At 31.5% G+C, this 15,980-nt stretch overlaps 8 protein-coding genes across 11 annotated transcripts; 4 read left to right on the top strand and 4 right to left on the bottom strand.

The window, feature by feature from the left end:
• Positions 1-514: 514 nt before the first annotated feature.
• Positions 515-1,113, bottom strand: LOC109604048 (bladder cancer-associated protein). Its single transcript, XM_020020582.2, has one exon. The coding sequence runs from the start codon at positions 1,004-1,006 to the stop codon at positions 773-775; it is 234 nt and encodes a 77-aa protein (XP_019876141.1). The 5' UTR covers positions 1,007-1,113; the 3' UTR covers positions 515-772.
• A 237-nt stretch (positions 1,114-1,350) lies between these two features.
• Positions 1,351-1,823, top strand: LOC109604046 (40S ribosomal protein S28). Its single transcript, XM_020020579.2, has 2 exons — positions 1,351-1,642; positions 1,725-1,823. The coding sequence occupies exon 1, from the start codon at positions 1,434-1,436 to the stop codon at positions 1,629-1,631; it is 198 nt and encodes a 65-aa protein (XP_019876138.1). The 5' UTR covers positions 1,351-1,433; the 3' UTR covers positions 1,632-1,642; positions 1,725-1,823.
• Positions 1,824-1,894: 71 nt separating this feature from the next.
• LOC109604047 (alanyl-tRNA editing protein Aarsd1) lies at positions 1,895-3,709 on the bottom strand. Its single transcript, XM_020020581.2, has 7 exons — positions 3,540-3,709; positions 3,361-3,489; positions 3,055-3,307; positions 2,784-2,911; positions 2,486-2,733; positions 2,126-2,434; positions 1,895-2,072 (listed from the first exon to the last, which is right to left on the bottom strand). The coding sequence occupies exons 1-7, from the start codon at positions 3,576-3,578 to the stop codon at positions 1,946-1,948; spliced, it is 1,233 nt and encodes a 410-aa protein (XP_019876140.2). The 5' UTR covers positions 3,579-3,709; the 3' UTR covers positions 1,895-1,945.
• A 226-nt stretch (positions 3,710-3,935) lies between these two features.
• LOC109604060 (translocon-associated protein subunit alpha) lies at positions 3,936-5,604 on the top strand. Its single transcript, XM_020020592.2, has 4 exons — positions 3,936-4,127; positions 4,348-4,539; positions 4,663-4,986; positions 5,042-5,604. The coding sequence occupies exons 1-4, from the start codon at positions 4,064-4,066 to the stop codon at positions 5,326-5,328; spliced, it is 867 nt and encodes a 288-aa protein (XP_019876151.2). The 5' UTR covers positions 3,936-4,063; the 3' UTR covers positions 5,329-5,604.
• A 355-nt stretch (positions 5,605-5,959) lies between these two features.
• On the bottom strand, positions 5,960-8,104 carry LOC109604058 (uncharacterized). The gene is made up of 8 exons (XM_020020590.2): positions 7,874-8,104; positions 7,577-7,821; positions 7,384-7,524; positions 7,251-7,326; positions 7,013-7,200; positions 6,817-6,961; positions 6,573-6,764; positions 5,960-6,517 (listed from the first exon to the last, which is right to left on the bottom strand). The coding sequence occupies exons 1-8, from the start codon at positions 8,081-8,083 to the stop codon at positions 6,011-6,013; spliced, it is 1,704 nt and encodes a 567-aa protein (XP_019876149.1). The 5' UTR covers positions 8,084-8,104; the 3' UTR covers positions 5,960-6,010.
• Positions 8,105-8,331: 227 nt separating this feature from the next.
• On the top strand, positions 8,332-9,952 carry LOC109604059 (uncharacterized). Its single transcript, XM_020020591.2, has 6 exons — positions 8,332-8,439; positions 8,699-9,026; positions 9,079-9,119; positions 9,172-9,363; positions 9,418-9,602; positions 9,652-9,952. The coding sequence occupies exons 1-6, from the start codon at positions 8,388-8,390 to the stop codon at positions 9,874-9,876; spliced, it is 1,023 nt and encodes a 340-aa protein (XP_019876150.2). The 5' UTR covers positions 8,332-8,387; the 3' UTR covers positions 9,877-9,952.
• A 347-nt stretch (positions 9,953-10,299) lies between these two features.
• Positions 10,300-12,179, top strand: LOC109607426 (keratin-associated protein 5-4-like). 4 transcript variants are annotated; one of them, XM_049962463.1, is made up of 10 exons: positions 10,300-10,366; positions 10,557-10,664; positions 10,730-10,834; positions 10,902-11,009; positions 11,083-11,187; positions 11,253-11,360; positions 11,513-11,623; positions 11,682-11,786; positions 11,843-11,947; positions 12,000-12,179. In XM_049962463.1, exons 1-10 carry the CDS (start codon positions 10,354-10,356, stop codon positions 12,047-12,049), a joined length of 918 nt encoding a protein of 305 aa, XP_049818420.1. In that variant the 5' UTR covers positions 10,300-10,353; the 3' UTR covers positions 12,050-12,179. The 4 variants fall into 4 exon arrangements, with proteins under 4 accessions (XP_049818420.1, XP_049818421.1, XP_049818418.1 ...); XM_049962464.1 differs by having other exon boundaries at positions 11,516-11,623; XM_049962461.1 differs by having other exon boundaries at positions 10,303-10,366; positions 11,083-11,190.
• Positions 12,180-12,957: 778 nt separating this feature from the next.
• On the bottom strand, positions 12,958-14,246 carry LOC109607427 (keratin-associated protein 5-5). The gene is made up of 5 exons (XM_049962466.1): positions 13,923-14,246; positions 13,625-13,675; positions 13,462-13,536; positions 13,189-13,401; positions 12,958-13,131 (listed from the first exon to the last, which is right to left on the bottom strand). The coding sequence occupies exons 2-5, from the start codon at positions 13,632-13,634 to the stop codon at positions 13,052-13,054; spliced, it is 378 nt and encodes a 125-aa protein (XP_049818423.1). The 5' UTR covers positions 13,635-13,675; positions 13,923-14,246; the 3' UTR covers positions 12,958-13,051.
• Positions 14,247-15,980: the final 1,734 nt, after the last annotated feature.

The raw sequence follows: 15,980 nt of genomic DNA on the forward strand, positions 1-15,980 counted from the left end.
TGTTTTGTTTACTACCCATGTCCTAATTACATGACTTTCCTAAAATAAAGTAGTAGAAAAAATATCGTTTTAGTGTATTGTATATGATCGACAACCATCGATTTTTAAAAATTAGATCACAGTGGATTATTGCTTAGACTTAACTCTTTCAGTAATAGATGGCATGAACAAATGTTTATAAATGATTTAAAAATATACGTATAGATGTCACACCTGAGTTTTTAAATAAAACGCATTTGAAATTGCAAAATTATATATATATTTTTTTAATTATGAACTTTATAAACATATTACAAAATATAGCTGAAAGCTTTCAAGACAGGTTTTTAAATATTTATAAATCTTAAATGCGAATAGTACTCATCATTTTGGCAACTAATAATTCTAGAAACAAAATTCTAAATATATACAGTTTTGGGAAATTTAGTTTAATTTACACCTAAAATATACTACAATAAGAGATCACAGCAATAGGCAAGTATTTTCCATATAAAACAAAACAAAATGTGGAAGATTACAGTTTTTTATTGAGAGCCTCAAACATATACTTAACATTTTTAACATAATAAAAAGTTACTTAAGTTACAAAGTAACATGTCTTTGGCATACAAAAAAAGCATTTCCTAACTGAATTATATACATATCAAAATAAACATTGTTAACAAATATTTAACAACTGGCTAAGATCAATTTTCAATGGTACGAAGTCCAGATAATTGCATTGACAAACGGCCTTTTTCAATTTGAATAAACTAAAGACTGTGTCCACGTCTTAACCATTCTCCTTCTCACAAAAGCTGGCCCAAAACAAACAATTTCCGACGCCACTGTAGCAAATTAGAAATACTGCCGATAAAAACACTAAACTACATATTGTGCAGGGTTTCCTTTCCAGAAAGAATCCAATTAAATAGAGAACCATAAACATAACATGAGTTTGCACCAGGGCGGGGTTTGAAGGCTTTGGCATTAACAAAACTGGAATAAGCCACTGGAGGCAGTACATAGTTTGAGTCTTTTATCACGTTACTTCACATTTTAGAATATGTACAGGAAATTTTCTTTTTCATCTTCATATTATGCACAGCTGTAAAATGTCATCATCTTTATTGTGTTTTAAGTTGGTAACTTGTACAAAAATTAACCGTTGCCAACACACGTTGGAATTTGATTTTAATATATCGATTCGAATTTATATTTTTTTGGTGTTTTAAAATTGTTAAGCACATTTTTGCTTTTATCATACGTAACTATCAGAACACATTATCAAAATTAGCCGTCAAATAAATAAACACTAATTTACATTTAAATTTCCCGGTTCATAACAGGATATACAATCGAGGTACCGCGCAGAACGTTCGGTCGCTCTTTCACTTCCGACATTTTGAGAAGTAAACGTGTTTGTGTTCGCACGTGCTTTTTAAGCAAAAAATATGGATAAACCAGTCGTTTTGGCCCGTGTAATGAAAGTATTGGGACGTACCGGATCCCAGGGACAGTGTACCCAAGTAAAGGTAGAATTCATCGGCGAACAGAACCGTCAGATCATCCGTAACGTAAAAGGACCAGTCAGAGAAGGTGATATCCTCACACTCCTGGAATCTGAACGTGAAGCCAGAAGATTAAGATAGATGTACTTTAGGTATGTAAAAATATAATTAAAAATATTGTTAATTTATGTGGGAAACTTTGTGCATCGCCTAACCTATAAATTTTTGTTTCAGGATTTTTACGTTATAAAACAAAAAATGGATGATGTGGTTTATTTATTCGGACGTTTGACGATGTAAAGACCTTTGCTATGAAATAAACCGTTACATTCACTTGTGTGTTTCTTTTTAAAATCCAAAATAATAAGGAAAGTGAATCAAGTTGGATGAATAAAACATTCAAGTAAACTTTATACAATGACTTTATTATGCTTCATGTAATTTACAACTGAAATTTAAGACTGTGGCTTAAAATAGTTAACAACACAATCTTCTGCTTTAGATCTGTTAGCCATTTTAGTAACTTTGGCTTGATATCTGTTTCCTTTTCGTGCACCTTTGCCTCCAAGAATGTCAGATAATCTAATTAAAGAAATTGTTGTAAAAAAGACTTAAATCAATTCAATTGTACTTACTTGTCACCAAGAGCTTGAACATCTTCCTCAATACCATATAAGAGAATGTTCCCATCTTTTTTGTCATCACCAACTGACAAGAATAAGAAAATATCTGTCCTGTCCAGCTCCCTGATAAAATGATTCATAAAATCAGGCTCTGCACCAGATCTGTGGTATATAAAATATTCTGGTATTGGAAGTGTTTCATTCAGTTGGTTAGCCATAAAAGTAGCCATATCTTTCAATACACTTTGCAAATTTTTGGATTGTGTTTTAACATTTTTCTGCAGCTTATCAATCAAACCAACATGTTCATTTGGTCCACCCCTAAAAGCAACTTTTAGATTCATATGTGTCAAATCTATAAATTAATTTTACTTCAACAGTGCAGTTATTTGTTGTTCCCTATCCAATGAAGCTGCAAGCCTGTTTAAAACTCTGTTTCCAACTAGAAAATATAATATGATCCTTCCTTTTTTCTTTTCTGTATGCAACAGCTTAATTACTTGAAGCTGGCTTAAGTTAGTAACATGTGTCCCACAGCACATATTAGTGTCAACTCCATCAATATTTATTACTCTTATGTCACCTTTATGATCTGTTGGTAATCCTCTAACACTTCTAGCCTAAAAATAAATTCATATATTATTAGTTTCAATTTATTATAATGGCAAACCTCTTTAAGTTCTTCTTCAGAAATATTTTCACCATAAACTTGAACTGTTACTTTCAAACCATCTCTAATAAGTTTGTTTAAGTACTTTTCGGCGTCTTTTATTTCTTCTGGAGGAATAGAAGTGGATTCTACAATATTTTTTAAAACAATATATATATATATATATATATATATATATATATATATATATATATATATATATATATATATATATATATATATATATATCTTATCAGATAATAATAAAATAAGCATTAAAGTAAGTCCTTACCCAATTCAACATATGACACATCTTCACCAAGCCACCATGATATAGTGGGATGTTTATATTTTTTTTCCAAAACTGCTGAAATAAGATGTTGACCAGAGTGTTGCTGCATATGGTCAAACCTCCTTTCCCAATCGATTGTTTGCTTAACTGTATCACCAACATTTAATGGGCTCTCTGTAAGATGTATAGCAATGTCCTCCCTTCGAATTACTTGCTTTACTGGTATCTCATTCAGGAAACCATGATCAGAAGGCTAATTTAAATTTTAGTTTAAACAGTATTACATCACTTAATCACATTTATTACCTGTCCGCCTCCCTCAGGAAAAATTATGGTATCTTCAAGAATAACTTCATATCCCGGTTTGTTTACTTTTTTTCCTCCTTCGTTTAGACATATTTCGGTCTCTTTGCACGAAACGACTTTGGACACAAACTAAAGCATGACAGTGAGTAATTGTAACATTTAAGTGCTTTGATAATTACCTCTTTTAAAAAAGAGTCTTCCTGACACTTAAACACCATTTTAATACTTATTTTAAAATATCCAATTTCAAATTGGCTTTGACTTGTGAAAGCAGGTTAAGTAAAAGTCTATATACACAAGTAAAGAAACCTAGCAATTTTATTTAGTTTCTGAGGACTCCCGGTAGGTTGCAAACCAGTGACGTCATCAGATATTATTTTTTAAATAATGTTAAAATATATATAACAAAATATGATCGTAATAAAATATGAATTTATAACGACTTAACAAAAATAAATATTAATTAATAAATGTAAGGAATATTTATTTTTTTGGAATTATACCGTTGTTGTTGGAAACCGATTGGTGCGTTGGCCGCTGTCAATCGACGTCATTTTAGGGGGGGGGTGCCATGTGTACGCCAGCTTCCACGTATCACCAGTTGGAATAGAAAGCAAAGCTTGAGTTGCTGGCGGACTACAGTTATTTGGCACCGAGCCGGGGGGAATTAGTGACTTAAGTTCAGTAAAAATTCAAAGTAAACATGAAGAAATTCTTTCTTTTGGCCCTATTGGTCTTACCAGCTGTGATATTTACCTTCGAAAATGGTGAGTTCTTAGTTTTTACGTTATGAAACTGTTTTGCTGAACATTAAAAACATCTATGGACACGGACGTGGCAATTGTATTTTCTTCAACTGTATTTCTGTTCATATTTGGATAGTGTTGTTTCCCTTAAAGAAGAATCTAACGATTCAATAGCAATTTTGCCGAAAAAAATACGGTTTTAGTACTGTAGCATATGTTCACAATGACTTTCATATTGTAGGCAATAAGATGTTATCATATGCTGAGGAAGATCCCTTAGAAGATGAAGCAGATGTTGAAGGAGAAGCTGAAGTTGAAGAAGTTGCTGGAGCTGAAGATGAGGACGAAGATGATAGTAAAACAAACGCTTCACCAGATGCAGACACGACGTTATTATTTGTCAAGCCAATTCATATTGGAGCTTCTCAATTAGGTAAATACATTACTAAATATACCACATAAATGTGAAATTTATCACCTCAATATGTTATACAATAAATATATAAATAGGGAAAGTCCCAACATGCAAGTGAATAAATTAATTTTTTTATTTCAGAAATTCCTGCTGGCTCTCCAGTTGAGTTTCTGGTAGGTTTCCGCAACAAAGGCAAGAACCCCTTTGTGGTAGACTCCTTGGAAGCCTCATTCAGGTACCCCATGGATTTCAACTTCTACATTCAGAACTTCTCTGCAATTGGCTATAACAAAATTGTATCTCCTGAACAAGAAGCTACTCTGCACTACAGTTTCATCCCATCTGAGTCCTTTGCTGGAAGGCCTTTTGGTTTGAACATCAACTTGGCATACCACGATTCTACTGGCAACTCCTTCCAAGAGGCTGTGTTTAATGAGACTGTCCAAATCATTGAGCTGGAAGAAGGTATCTAAAATCGTAATCTAACAATTAACTAGTTACTAATTTGATTATTATTTAGGTCTTGATGGAGAAACTTTCTTCCTGTACGTATTCCTCGCCGCATTGGTTGTTCTGTTCTTGGTGATTGGGCAACAAACTCTGCTGTCTGTCGGTAAGAAGCGTACCAGCCCTCGCAAACAGGCACCAATTGAGACCGGAACTAACAACCCCAACAACGTCGATTATGATTGGCTTCCAAAACAAACATTGGCCAGTTTGAACAAGGAGAAACTCCAAAAATCGCCAAAGTCTCCAAAACAAAGTCCTAGACAACGTAAAGTGAAACGTTCTACGGGTTCAGAATAAACAGGTACAAATGACTGATATTATATATAAAGTTCACAACTTCATAAAACATTTTCCATTTCATTTTGTACATTGTACAGTAATAGGACTATTGTGAAATAAATCCTTATTTATAAACGTGTTGCGATAAGTTGTTTATTTATTAATTTTGTATCTTGTGTTGTGAGATATATATATATTTTTTTTGTTATGGAATTTCGCTAATTTGAATGAATAAGATGTAAATATTGAGTTCACCATAGTGGTGATTACGAATAAACATAACATTCTTTTTTATATATATTTTTTATTGGCCATTTTCCTACTTTTCCTTTTCCTATACATATGTAACGAATTTAAGATATATTTATTACCTATTTGTTAATCTGTGGATTAACTTTGCTTATTATTTGATAAATATTTACTTAAATAAGTATTATATAATTATAATTTGATGTCTCCCTTTTAGAGACTAGTTAGATAAGGATTAAATATAGTTTTGGAAACTATTTAATAATTATAATTTGATATTTTCCTTTTAAACGATAATTAAATGCGAATTAGTCTTATTTATATCTAATATACTTAAACTGGTGTTCCAGGCACAGTTTACCTGGTAAACCAAATTAGTATTCAGAAATAATGACAAAGGTTTTCGAATATTAAATGATTTATTAATTCAACATTAAACAACAACAAACAATTAAACATTCAGAGCACCCTCATCACAAGGTGTAACAATAAATTCCTTGGTTTTAGTTAAAAAACTTTTGCTTCTAGAACTGCATTCACCACCATCTCCAAGTAATGGAGTTTTTTCATTTGTTTGAGAACTAATATTAAATTTATCCGAATCAGCATTATTTTGATTGAAAATCTGAGACAACCTCCTATACTTCGGCGTGTTTTTAAACCTAACTGGGCCGGTCCGATTTTCCCAAAAGTCTTTCGATTGTCTCTTAGTAATCGGCATGCAGGGTGACCAAGTATATTCTGGTCTTTTTATATTGATTTTAAAGTTTTCGTGTGCCAAATCTGTGGAGTGGCAAAGACAATCGTTCTCATTTAAATTCGCCTTGTATAACGTGTCGTATAAATGCTGAGAGTCTTGGCAATCTATCTTGTTAAAGTCTCTTGCTATTTTTATATCATGATTCCAAAATCTTCTGCGATGATGATCTCTTGAAGCTATAGGCGCTACTTCTTTTATCTGAAAACACGCAATTATCTTATATATAAAATTGGATATATTTGGTTATACTTACTTTAAATACTAAGATTCCTGCTAAATAAATGCAAACGATATTTACGATTGTAAAACATACACTAACACCAGCTAGTGCTAACAATTCCAAGGCCTTATTATCCGAATATTGGCTTATGAATGATAACGAGGAGTATCTGGTACTTTCGTCACCTTTTATATAATAAACAGAAGCCATTGACCATAAGAGCCCCTTAAATGCATCAGACTGACAGAACAGGAAAATCAGTTAAATTTCAACTTACTGCGTTTACAGCAGGAGGCATCAAAGATGTGGAAATTGCTACGCCTACAAGAGAGGCAATATTATCACTCAAGATGCCAAGTGCTACAGCTGCTCCAGAAATTAGAGCAATCAAACATCCAACCCATAAAGATCGTAATTCGCCCCTGCAACCATTAAATCACATAAAAGTTTTTCTTAATAGCCCGTCCAATTACCTAGATATCATTTCATAGGTAGGCCACCCCTGAGTTCCGTATTTGTCTGTTATAATGCATATAACTGATCCGTAACAGAAACCGACGATCATCGCTATTCCAAGGCCGAGTAATTCGTTTTGGACTCCAATTTTTTGCAGTCCTCTATCTTGTATCACCGACCCAAAAGTGGTGGCCATCACAGGCCCCTAAAAAATTCAAGTGTTTTTGAAGGCATTATCAAAGAATGTTGTGTTACCATCATTGGACAGATTAAAACACTGGACATGAGATAAACATTGCTGTTCTCGGTTAGTCCAATAGCACACATCGTCCTATAAAACAAAACATTTAACGGTCATCAAGAAGAGTAAAAGAAACGAATGATTTACGTGGAAATCAAAATAAGACAAATGAAATCGAAAGTTAAAGCGGCATGATGCTTGACGTTTTCCACAACATGGGCCACTGCTAATCTGGACCTGACGGATGAAACGAATCGGTTCCAAGCTGTGGTGTGTTCCTTGTATGACCTACAACACACGAACCAAACTAAACGTGAAATACTCATTGTGATTTGATTACTCAGAACAACTTTCTTCATTCTCCGGATCCGTGTTGTTGGGACTGGAGTGAAAATGAACGGTACACGGAATGACGCTGACGACGGAATTAAATTTTTTTCCAATTCCGTGTTCCTGGAGTTCCTTCAGGATTTTGTCGCAGTCCTCATTCGACTCCACGGAAAACGTGACCTGGATGAAGGTGTTGTTTCCTCTGCACCATGTGGCATTGTTAATTGCTTGCTGGCTTATCACATTTTCGAGGATCTAAAATTTAAGATGTGTGTATACGATCGTTATGATTGAATGTGTAATTTACTTTTTCCATTGATTTGTGTTGTTTTTTCTTGTTTGAAGGACTTGCAGCTTGACGTACGGGTGAAACATAATGGAGGAAATTCGAAGAGCTGTTACGATCGTAATGCACAGTTTCGGGACAACCTATAGTTACTTTTCGTTTCTTTTTTCTTAACAAAGTTAATTCGTGATCGCTTGATGGGATGCAAATTACGAACAACACACCAGACATGGTGGTGTTTATATGTTTACTAAGAAGACTGTGACAAAAACTCTGTATTTCATAAATTTGATTTATACAGGAAGGGTATTAAATAATGTAACAATGTACGTAAAACGATTATAGTTTAATTTCCCATTCATAAATATTATCTACATTATCATTGTTTAAACAACACATTTAAAAATAAAAAATGAATTTCTTTTTTGATTGTCTATCACGATAAGCTATCTGCAAGGGAAGGACTGTGTAAGGGGAAAATGGGTTTATTTGTGTTTTAAACAATATAACGGTAAATTTAGACAGTGAGAGAAATATGAAAATTATAAATTTGTTTGTAACATTCTTATTTATTCTGGCTTCAAGAGGTATGTTTATAATATTTAACCTTCGAACTTTTAGTAAATTAAAATATTAGTTATAAGTAGTACATTAAAACCATTTAAATTTAATTTAATTTATTGATTTCAACAGGGTCAACAAAAGTGATAAGAGATGTTCTATAAATACAAACTAATATGTTTACAATGGAAAATAAATTTAGAGATAATATTATAATTTACACAAAACCAATTCATTTAGGTACATCATACGCAGATATACATTAACATTAACTTTTGTTCTTAGATACCTTGTCTCAAGATTGTGAACCGAAGGAGTGCTTCAAATATCTTGACGAAATTATCTCAAAAAATCCACCACCTCCATCCTCTTTTAAAATACCGGACCCCAAACACACAAAATTTAACCAGTTCAATGATTTAATAAGCAGATTTCACAATTTAGTTAACTTAATAAACGAAGTTAAAAAAATTCAAGTAATGTTAAATCCAGAGGAGGAGAAGGCCCACGCAATTAAAAAATTGCAAGAAGTTGTAGGTGAAATAGACGAAATTGAGTACAATAATTCAAAGCAAATATGTACGAGTGCTGAAAACAAAATGAAACTATTAGAGTAAGGATTTATTAATTCGAGTAAATAATTAATTATAATTAATTGTTTTTAGAGATTCGGTCCAGGAATTAAAAGAATTAGAAAAAGAACTTGGTAATTAATTTATATATTGATTATATTTTTATATTTTCAATTTCATTTGCAGATTCGTCAAAAAGTGATTTTAACGAAAGTAAATTAAAAAAAGTTTATAAGGACAGTCAGACAAACCACGAACTCGTTAGACATTTAATATCTACAATATTGAATACATCTTGTGAGAATCTAGCAATAAGTTTGGATTCTTTGTTGAAAGTCATAGAATTTAACAAAAATGTTCTAATGAAACTGTTTGAAGGTAATACTTAAATAACTAAATAATATTTGATTTATTAATTGAAGACATTTGTAGAATTATGTAAAAAAATGAACATGCTCTTTGATATAGATGAAATAAAAAAACTTTCCAAAGAGTATTTCTCAGAAATTCCTCCCCCTTTCTATTCATTCGAAGATAAATTAGCACCAACGGTCGAAGAATATGTTAATAAAATTAAGCTTTTGGATACTACGCTACTCGATCAAATTCAAAAGGAGGTAAAGTTTGATTTTATTAACAATACTTTTTTTTAGTTTTATGTTTTAGATTGATGAGAAGACACTAAAATTAGACGAAATGGAGAAGTTCTTAAAGGAGATTACTGATCAAATTCCGGGTGTGAGAAGAACTATCGAGACACACGTAAAAAATTTGGAAAATCTTCAATATTCGTTTCAGACTATGCTTGATGAATACCAAATCTTAGTCAAACGTAGTGAGTCCTTACCGAAAACTGAAGCCGAATGTCCTAGAGCAACTCTCGAAGAATAGTATTGTTTATATTCTTTTTAACCAAGATTATGAAAACCTAAGGTGATAAATAAATCTGTATAAAACAAACCAAATTATTGAACGAAGTTTTTATTTTATAATTTTATTAGTACTAAATAATGAAACTGACCTGCAAATTGCGAGTTTCAAAATTATACTGATGATATGAACTAAATTGTAAATACATTCAATGATTGTGAACTGTGGAGCTTTATACAACTGTGCCGTGTGCAAAACTGTAACAATAAATTAAATATTTCTCTATATTTCTAGTTTAAACACAAAATTTGTATTTTTCTATTTGAAGAACATTAATTAATTAATTAATTATTGCATTTTACTTTACATTTTACTACAATAAATTATTCGAAATTAGTACCTTGATGTATCAGTAACAAGTTGCACACGGCTGATTCAAACACTATAAAACCGTAAAGCTTATTCATAATTATTCAGTTTGTGAAAAGTATCAAGATCATGAATCCAACTGGTAAGTAAACTATTTATATACTACAATATATTTATTTTTTATATATATATATATTATATATATATATATATATATATATATATATATATATATATATATTAAACGTTTTGCTATTACTAAGGGAAAAATTATGGTTCCATTGTCATCGATTTTTTACGATTCATAAAATCCTACAGTTGATTAATTTCAGAAAAACTTGTAACCAAGTCCTGCTGCAACAAATGCAAGTGCAGCTGCTGTAAGGGAGATGCGGGTTGCGATGGAAAATGTAATTGTACTGATTGTTGTTGCAAAGATGGTGAGTGAATTATATTCAATTTTTCGAAATTGCACACCTTTATATTGAATGACGTGTAATTTCAGAAAAATCAACCAAATCTTGCTGCACCAAATGCAAGTGCAGTTGCTGCAAAGGAGATTTAGGTTGTGATGGAAAATGTAGTTGCACCGACTGCTGTTGTAAAGATGGTGAGTTAATATCCGATTATACACATGCAAATTGAATATCGTTGATAAATTATTTGCCTACTTTCAGAAAAATCTGCAAACAAGTGCTGCTGCAGTAAATGTGAGTGCAGCTGCTGTAAAGGAGATGCGGGTTGTGATGGAAAATGTAATTGTGCCGACTGTTGTTGTAAAGATGGTGAGTGAATTATTCTCGCCTGTTTGTTATTATAAATTAAATAAAATTAATTTTGTAATTTGTTTAATTTCAGAGAAATCATCAACTAAAACTTGCTCTAGCAAATGTAAGTGCAACTGTTGCAAAGCTGATTCAGGTTGTGAAGGAAAATGCAATTGTGTGAACTGTTGCTGTAAAGGTGGTGAGTTAATTATACTTGTCTTTTTGTTATTATAAATCTGTACATAATTTGTTTAATTCCAGAGGAGGCATCAACCAAATCTTGCTCTAGTGAATGTAAGTGCAGATGCGGTAAGGGCGATTCAGGTTGTAGTGGCAACTGCACTTGTGACGATTGTTGTTGCAAAGGAGGTGAGTAATTGTATTTTATTATTTTTAGTAGGTACGTAAGTCATCTCATATTAGACAAATGACACCAAAAAATGTCAGACGATTCCGACAGTAAGTACGTGTCGAAAAATTCCAAATAGTTATAAAAATACGATACATTAAACATTAATCAGCAGATAAATCCGCCGTGAAAGAATGCTGCAACAAGTGCAAGTGCCCGTGCTGCAAAGGAGGTCCTTGTTGCCAAGGAAAATGCGATTGTACTGATTGCTGTTGCAGGAAAGGTACTAAATTCACGACACGCGTAACAATCACGTGTAATTAATTTAATTAATTATTTAGAAAAGGCCCAGGAAAAAGCGTGTTGCAAAGGATGCACCTGCAAATGCTGTCAGGAGGGAGGATGTGGTGGAGAATGTGATTGCACCGATTGTACTTGCAACAAAGGTAATTACTGCATTACATACGCAGTATGAGTAGTATATGATGATTATTTTTTTTAGCTGGAGAAAAACCGTGCTGCAAAAAGTGCAAGTGTAACTGTTGTAGAGGAAGTGACCGTTGCTGTCGTGGAAAATGTGATTGCGAGACTTGCTGCTGCAAAAAACGTAATATTAAAACTGCTGCGTTGAATATTTTATTATTTACTTATCATTTTAGCATCTGAAAAGAAGGAAGAACAAGAACAACAAGAAGAGCAAGTAGAATAACAGGAAGAACAATAGTAGATTTATCTATGGGTTAAGGATGTTTTATTATGTATTTTATATCTATATACATGTATAACTTATAACGTATCTTAAAAGTTTCCTAGAATAAAAAAGTGTCAGTACTGGGTTATTGTTTGATATAATTAATCCCCGTTTCATTAATACCATTAGTACCTTTGGACGAGTTGTTTATTTATGTTTTATAAAAATACATATAATAACATAAATACATAATTTTGTACAGGCAAAAAAACCAAACATATTGTTAATATTTAATTTGTAAACTGGGTGTTTTTAACCTAATAAATTATCCATCCTATCGAATGTCTCGTCAAATAATATATTTTTTAAATATTTACACAAATTGCAAATAATTCAGTTAAGTCGAACTTTTTAAGAAATCTTTATTGAATTATTATTTCCTTTAATATTTCAGTTTTGGTACAGCCAAAGAGCTGAGCTGAGCTGAGAATTATTTTGTGACTTACCACTACTTTATTGTAAGCGACATGGCTAGATGCTTATATTAAAAAATATGTCTCCAAGATAAATAAATAATCAAAGGTCTTTCATACCTTTTACCTTTAGAATAACTTATACTATACATTTTGAGAGAGTATGGTCGATGACCTCTACTATTTATCCTCCACCCTGGTATATTTATTTGATAACCTATGATAAGTTGAACTTTTTATGGCAAATAATAATTCCATTTATCGAAGTTGGATTGTACTATTTTGTAAGTATATAGTGTAATGGATTGAGAATGGATAATTATTATTGTAATTATTAGCACATAATTGAGGGAAATTAATTCTGAATAAAACAAAATATTTTTTCAGGTTTGTTTATTAAATTTTAATAATACTTCTTAATAATAATTGTAATATATTTAATTATTTTTAAGGAAAAAAATAAACCACCATTTTTAAATAATAAATTAATTTATAATTAACAAACATATTTTATAAGAACCATATAGCTAATTCATCATATTCATTCTTAACAGCATTTTTCTTGGACAGTTTTGTTTTGACAGCATTCTTGTGTGTTGCAGCATTTTCTACATGTGGGATCAACTTCTAGAAAAGAAAAATAATTACAGTCAAGATTATAAGTAAAATGTGAAAAAATTATACCTTTGTAGCAACATTCATTTTCCTGGCAGCATTTCTCACTTCTGACGCAACAATCGGTTCTCATACAACATTTATTTTGTTCTTTTGTACAACAGTCATTTTTACTGCAACAGTCCTTTTGTAATGAGCAACAGTTCTTTTCCTTGCAGCATCTTCCACAGTTAGTTTTCGGGCAATTAGTTTCGCACTTTTCACGACATTTTCTAGAATTATCTACAAAAACATAATTATGAGTGACTAACATATTATTGTTAATAAATAAATAAAAAATACCTTTCTTGCAACAATTTTCTCCAACCGAATCATTCTTGCAGAATACCTCTTGGGTAGGATTGTAGGTTTTTTCAACTAAGATCAGTAATTAATTAAAGTTAATAAAATATTAAGAAAACAGAAAGAATATAAATTAAAATAAGAAAAAAATATAATTTCTTACCTGAAGTCATTTTTTGGGTTGATGTGTATACAAAACAACACGATACTTGGCACTGCCCATACCCTTTTTTTTTTTTTTTTTTTTTTTTGTTTTTGGACTAGAGAGTGGAAAATCTTAATAGACGCACTCCTGAACGGAATTCGGAGGCTAGTGTCCGATTCTCACGGACTAAAAACCACTCTCCATAGGGGACCAGCTCTAAAAGCTATAACCCAGAAGGGCAGATGGGAACTTAATCATTCAGACAGCCAAGAGGGAGGGCCTCTTGTATCTGTCTGGATAGTTCCGGGGGCGATAGACTGCCCATACCCCAGCAACGCTGTTGTTTTATAGTTCTCAACGTTGACCGTGTGCAAAACAACATTCCCGAAACAACACGGTAATGTTGTTTATTATCTAAAAATAGACGACTTACAAAACATTTCGCCCGTTTCTCGAACAACGGTGTTGTTCGGATTTGCACACGGCACCAAATTGTAGTGAGTAACGTTGTTTGAGTTGACCCGGGAAAGTTGTTTGTTTCCTAAAAATAGCCGACTTTTAAATTATCGCGCCCGCTCATTGACTTACAACGTTGTTCCATTTGCACACGGCACCGATTTGCGGCAGTGTGGCCATTCAGCAAACCGACTTTCTGAGCATTGGTTATTTTCATTAGACACGTTCGACACCTATGGACTCGGCACGGTTCGGTTTCTGAATCGGAACGCAACTGCCGTGGACCCACATATCAGTCGCGAAGTAAACAAGTGTTCTTATAGCTTACATAAACTTGGGAATAAGAAACTCGGTGCGAATTCAGAACATTGTTGTTGATAAATAATTTGAAATTAATATATGTATAAATATATAAAACGCGAAATTCACAGTCGTTGATATTTTTATAATTTTATAATGTAACATTTCTATTAGTCAGTCCTATTTTCAAACTCCGAATGAATTATTTGAATTGTTCTTAATAAAAATTTTGTTTTAAGAAACATATCCATAAAACGTTTGTTAATTTACATATATTACTAATAATATTAAATAATAGTAAAATAAAACACAATAGTACCTCTAGATGTCTGAATACTAGGATTAAAACTAACACTACGTATATGTAATATTCAAAATATTCTTACTGCAAATACATCAATTAATATAAACACTGTAAAAATGATATCAAAGAATTTGACAAATATGACCGGTAGGATGGACCAAAATAATCGACTATTCTTGTTTAACTTCCGACACTGAAAATTTGGTTCTTACGCACCTTTAAAAATGCTCTTCTCAAAGATGAGTTCTTTATTTTATATAGAAATATATATAGACAATGCGTGATCGTCCAGAAAATTCCTATTTACATTTCTTGTAGGAAATTGAATGCTTTACAAAGAGGGTATCTTATATTTTTTTGTAACTATTACCCTTTAAAAGTTATTGGATGTAAAAATTTGAGGGAAATAACATCAACGAATTAATATATTTTAAAATATAATTTTCTATAATGTAAATAAATTGAATAATAATTCATACCTTGACGTATCTTCAATTATATTGGTCGACGGTGGACGAAGAAATTTTTGATTTTGGTTGGAATAAGACGCGTCACCAGTCCCGTGTCGGATTTTCGACATTTTTCCAATTTGCATTTGTCCCCGCAAAATTAAAGAAAAATAAATACATAATCACTTTGGAGAAAGATGAAAGTAACGATCGGCGGATGCGCCGTCAAGTAAGCTGTGCAAATTGGCACGTGTGTTCAATTGTTTTAGAGAGGAGAAGGGGAAAATTGGATTTTTGTTGTTTGAGAATGATTTCAATAAGATTTGAATTGACGATTTATTTATTTCGTTTTTAAATTTCTTTAACATTCAAGTACATATTAGTATCGTTTTTATTAATATTAAATTTTAACATAAAATAGTTAATTATACCAATTAATGTACTTAAGTGTAATTTCGAATTTTAAAATTTCAACCATGGATTTTATGAATTATACAAAAGTTTTAAATTGTTGCTTAATGAATATATTGTTAAATTTAAGTTTATATGTTAAATTATAAATTTTACTAATATAATTCAAATAAAATATAAACAAATAAAACATTATATTATTAATATAATTAATTAATATTTTACAAAAGAATACTACTTAACTATTCATTTAAAATATTATCCAAATGTATTCAATAAAATTCTGATTACTATTTTTAATTAAATATTCTACAATTTAACTAGGAATTTGTATAGCAGACAATAGGGAGAGTCGAAAATAAAATTTCATTTTATACTAAAATATTCAAAGAAAAATTTTGAATTAATTTGACCTAATGAAAACACACTTTTATATTTTAAATTGTAATTTTTA

Source organism: Aethina tumida, chromosome 2 (genome assembly GCF_024364675.1).
Source record: "Aethina tumida isolate Nest 87 chromosome 2, icAetTumi1.1, whole genome shotgun sequence".
Taxonomy (NCBI): domain Eukaryota; kingdom Metazoa; phylum Arthropoda; class Insecta; order Coleoptera; family Nitidulidae; genus Aethina; species Aethina tumida.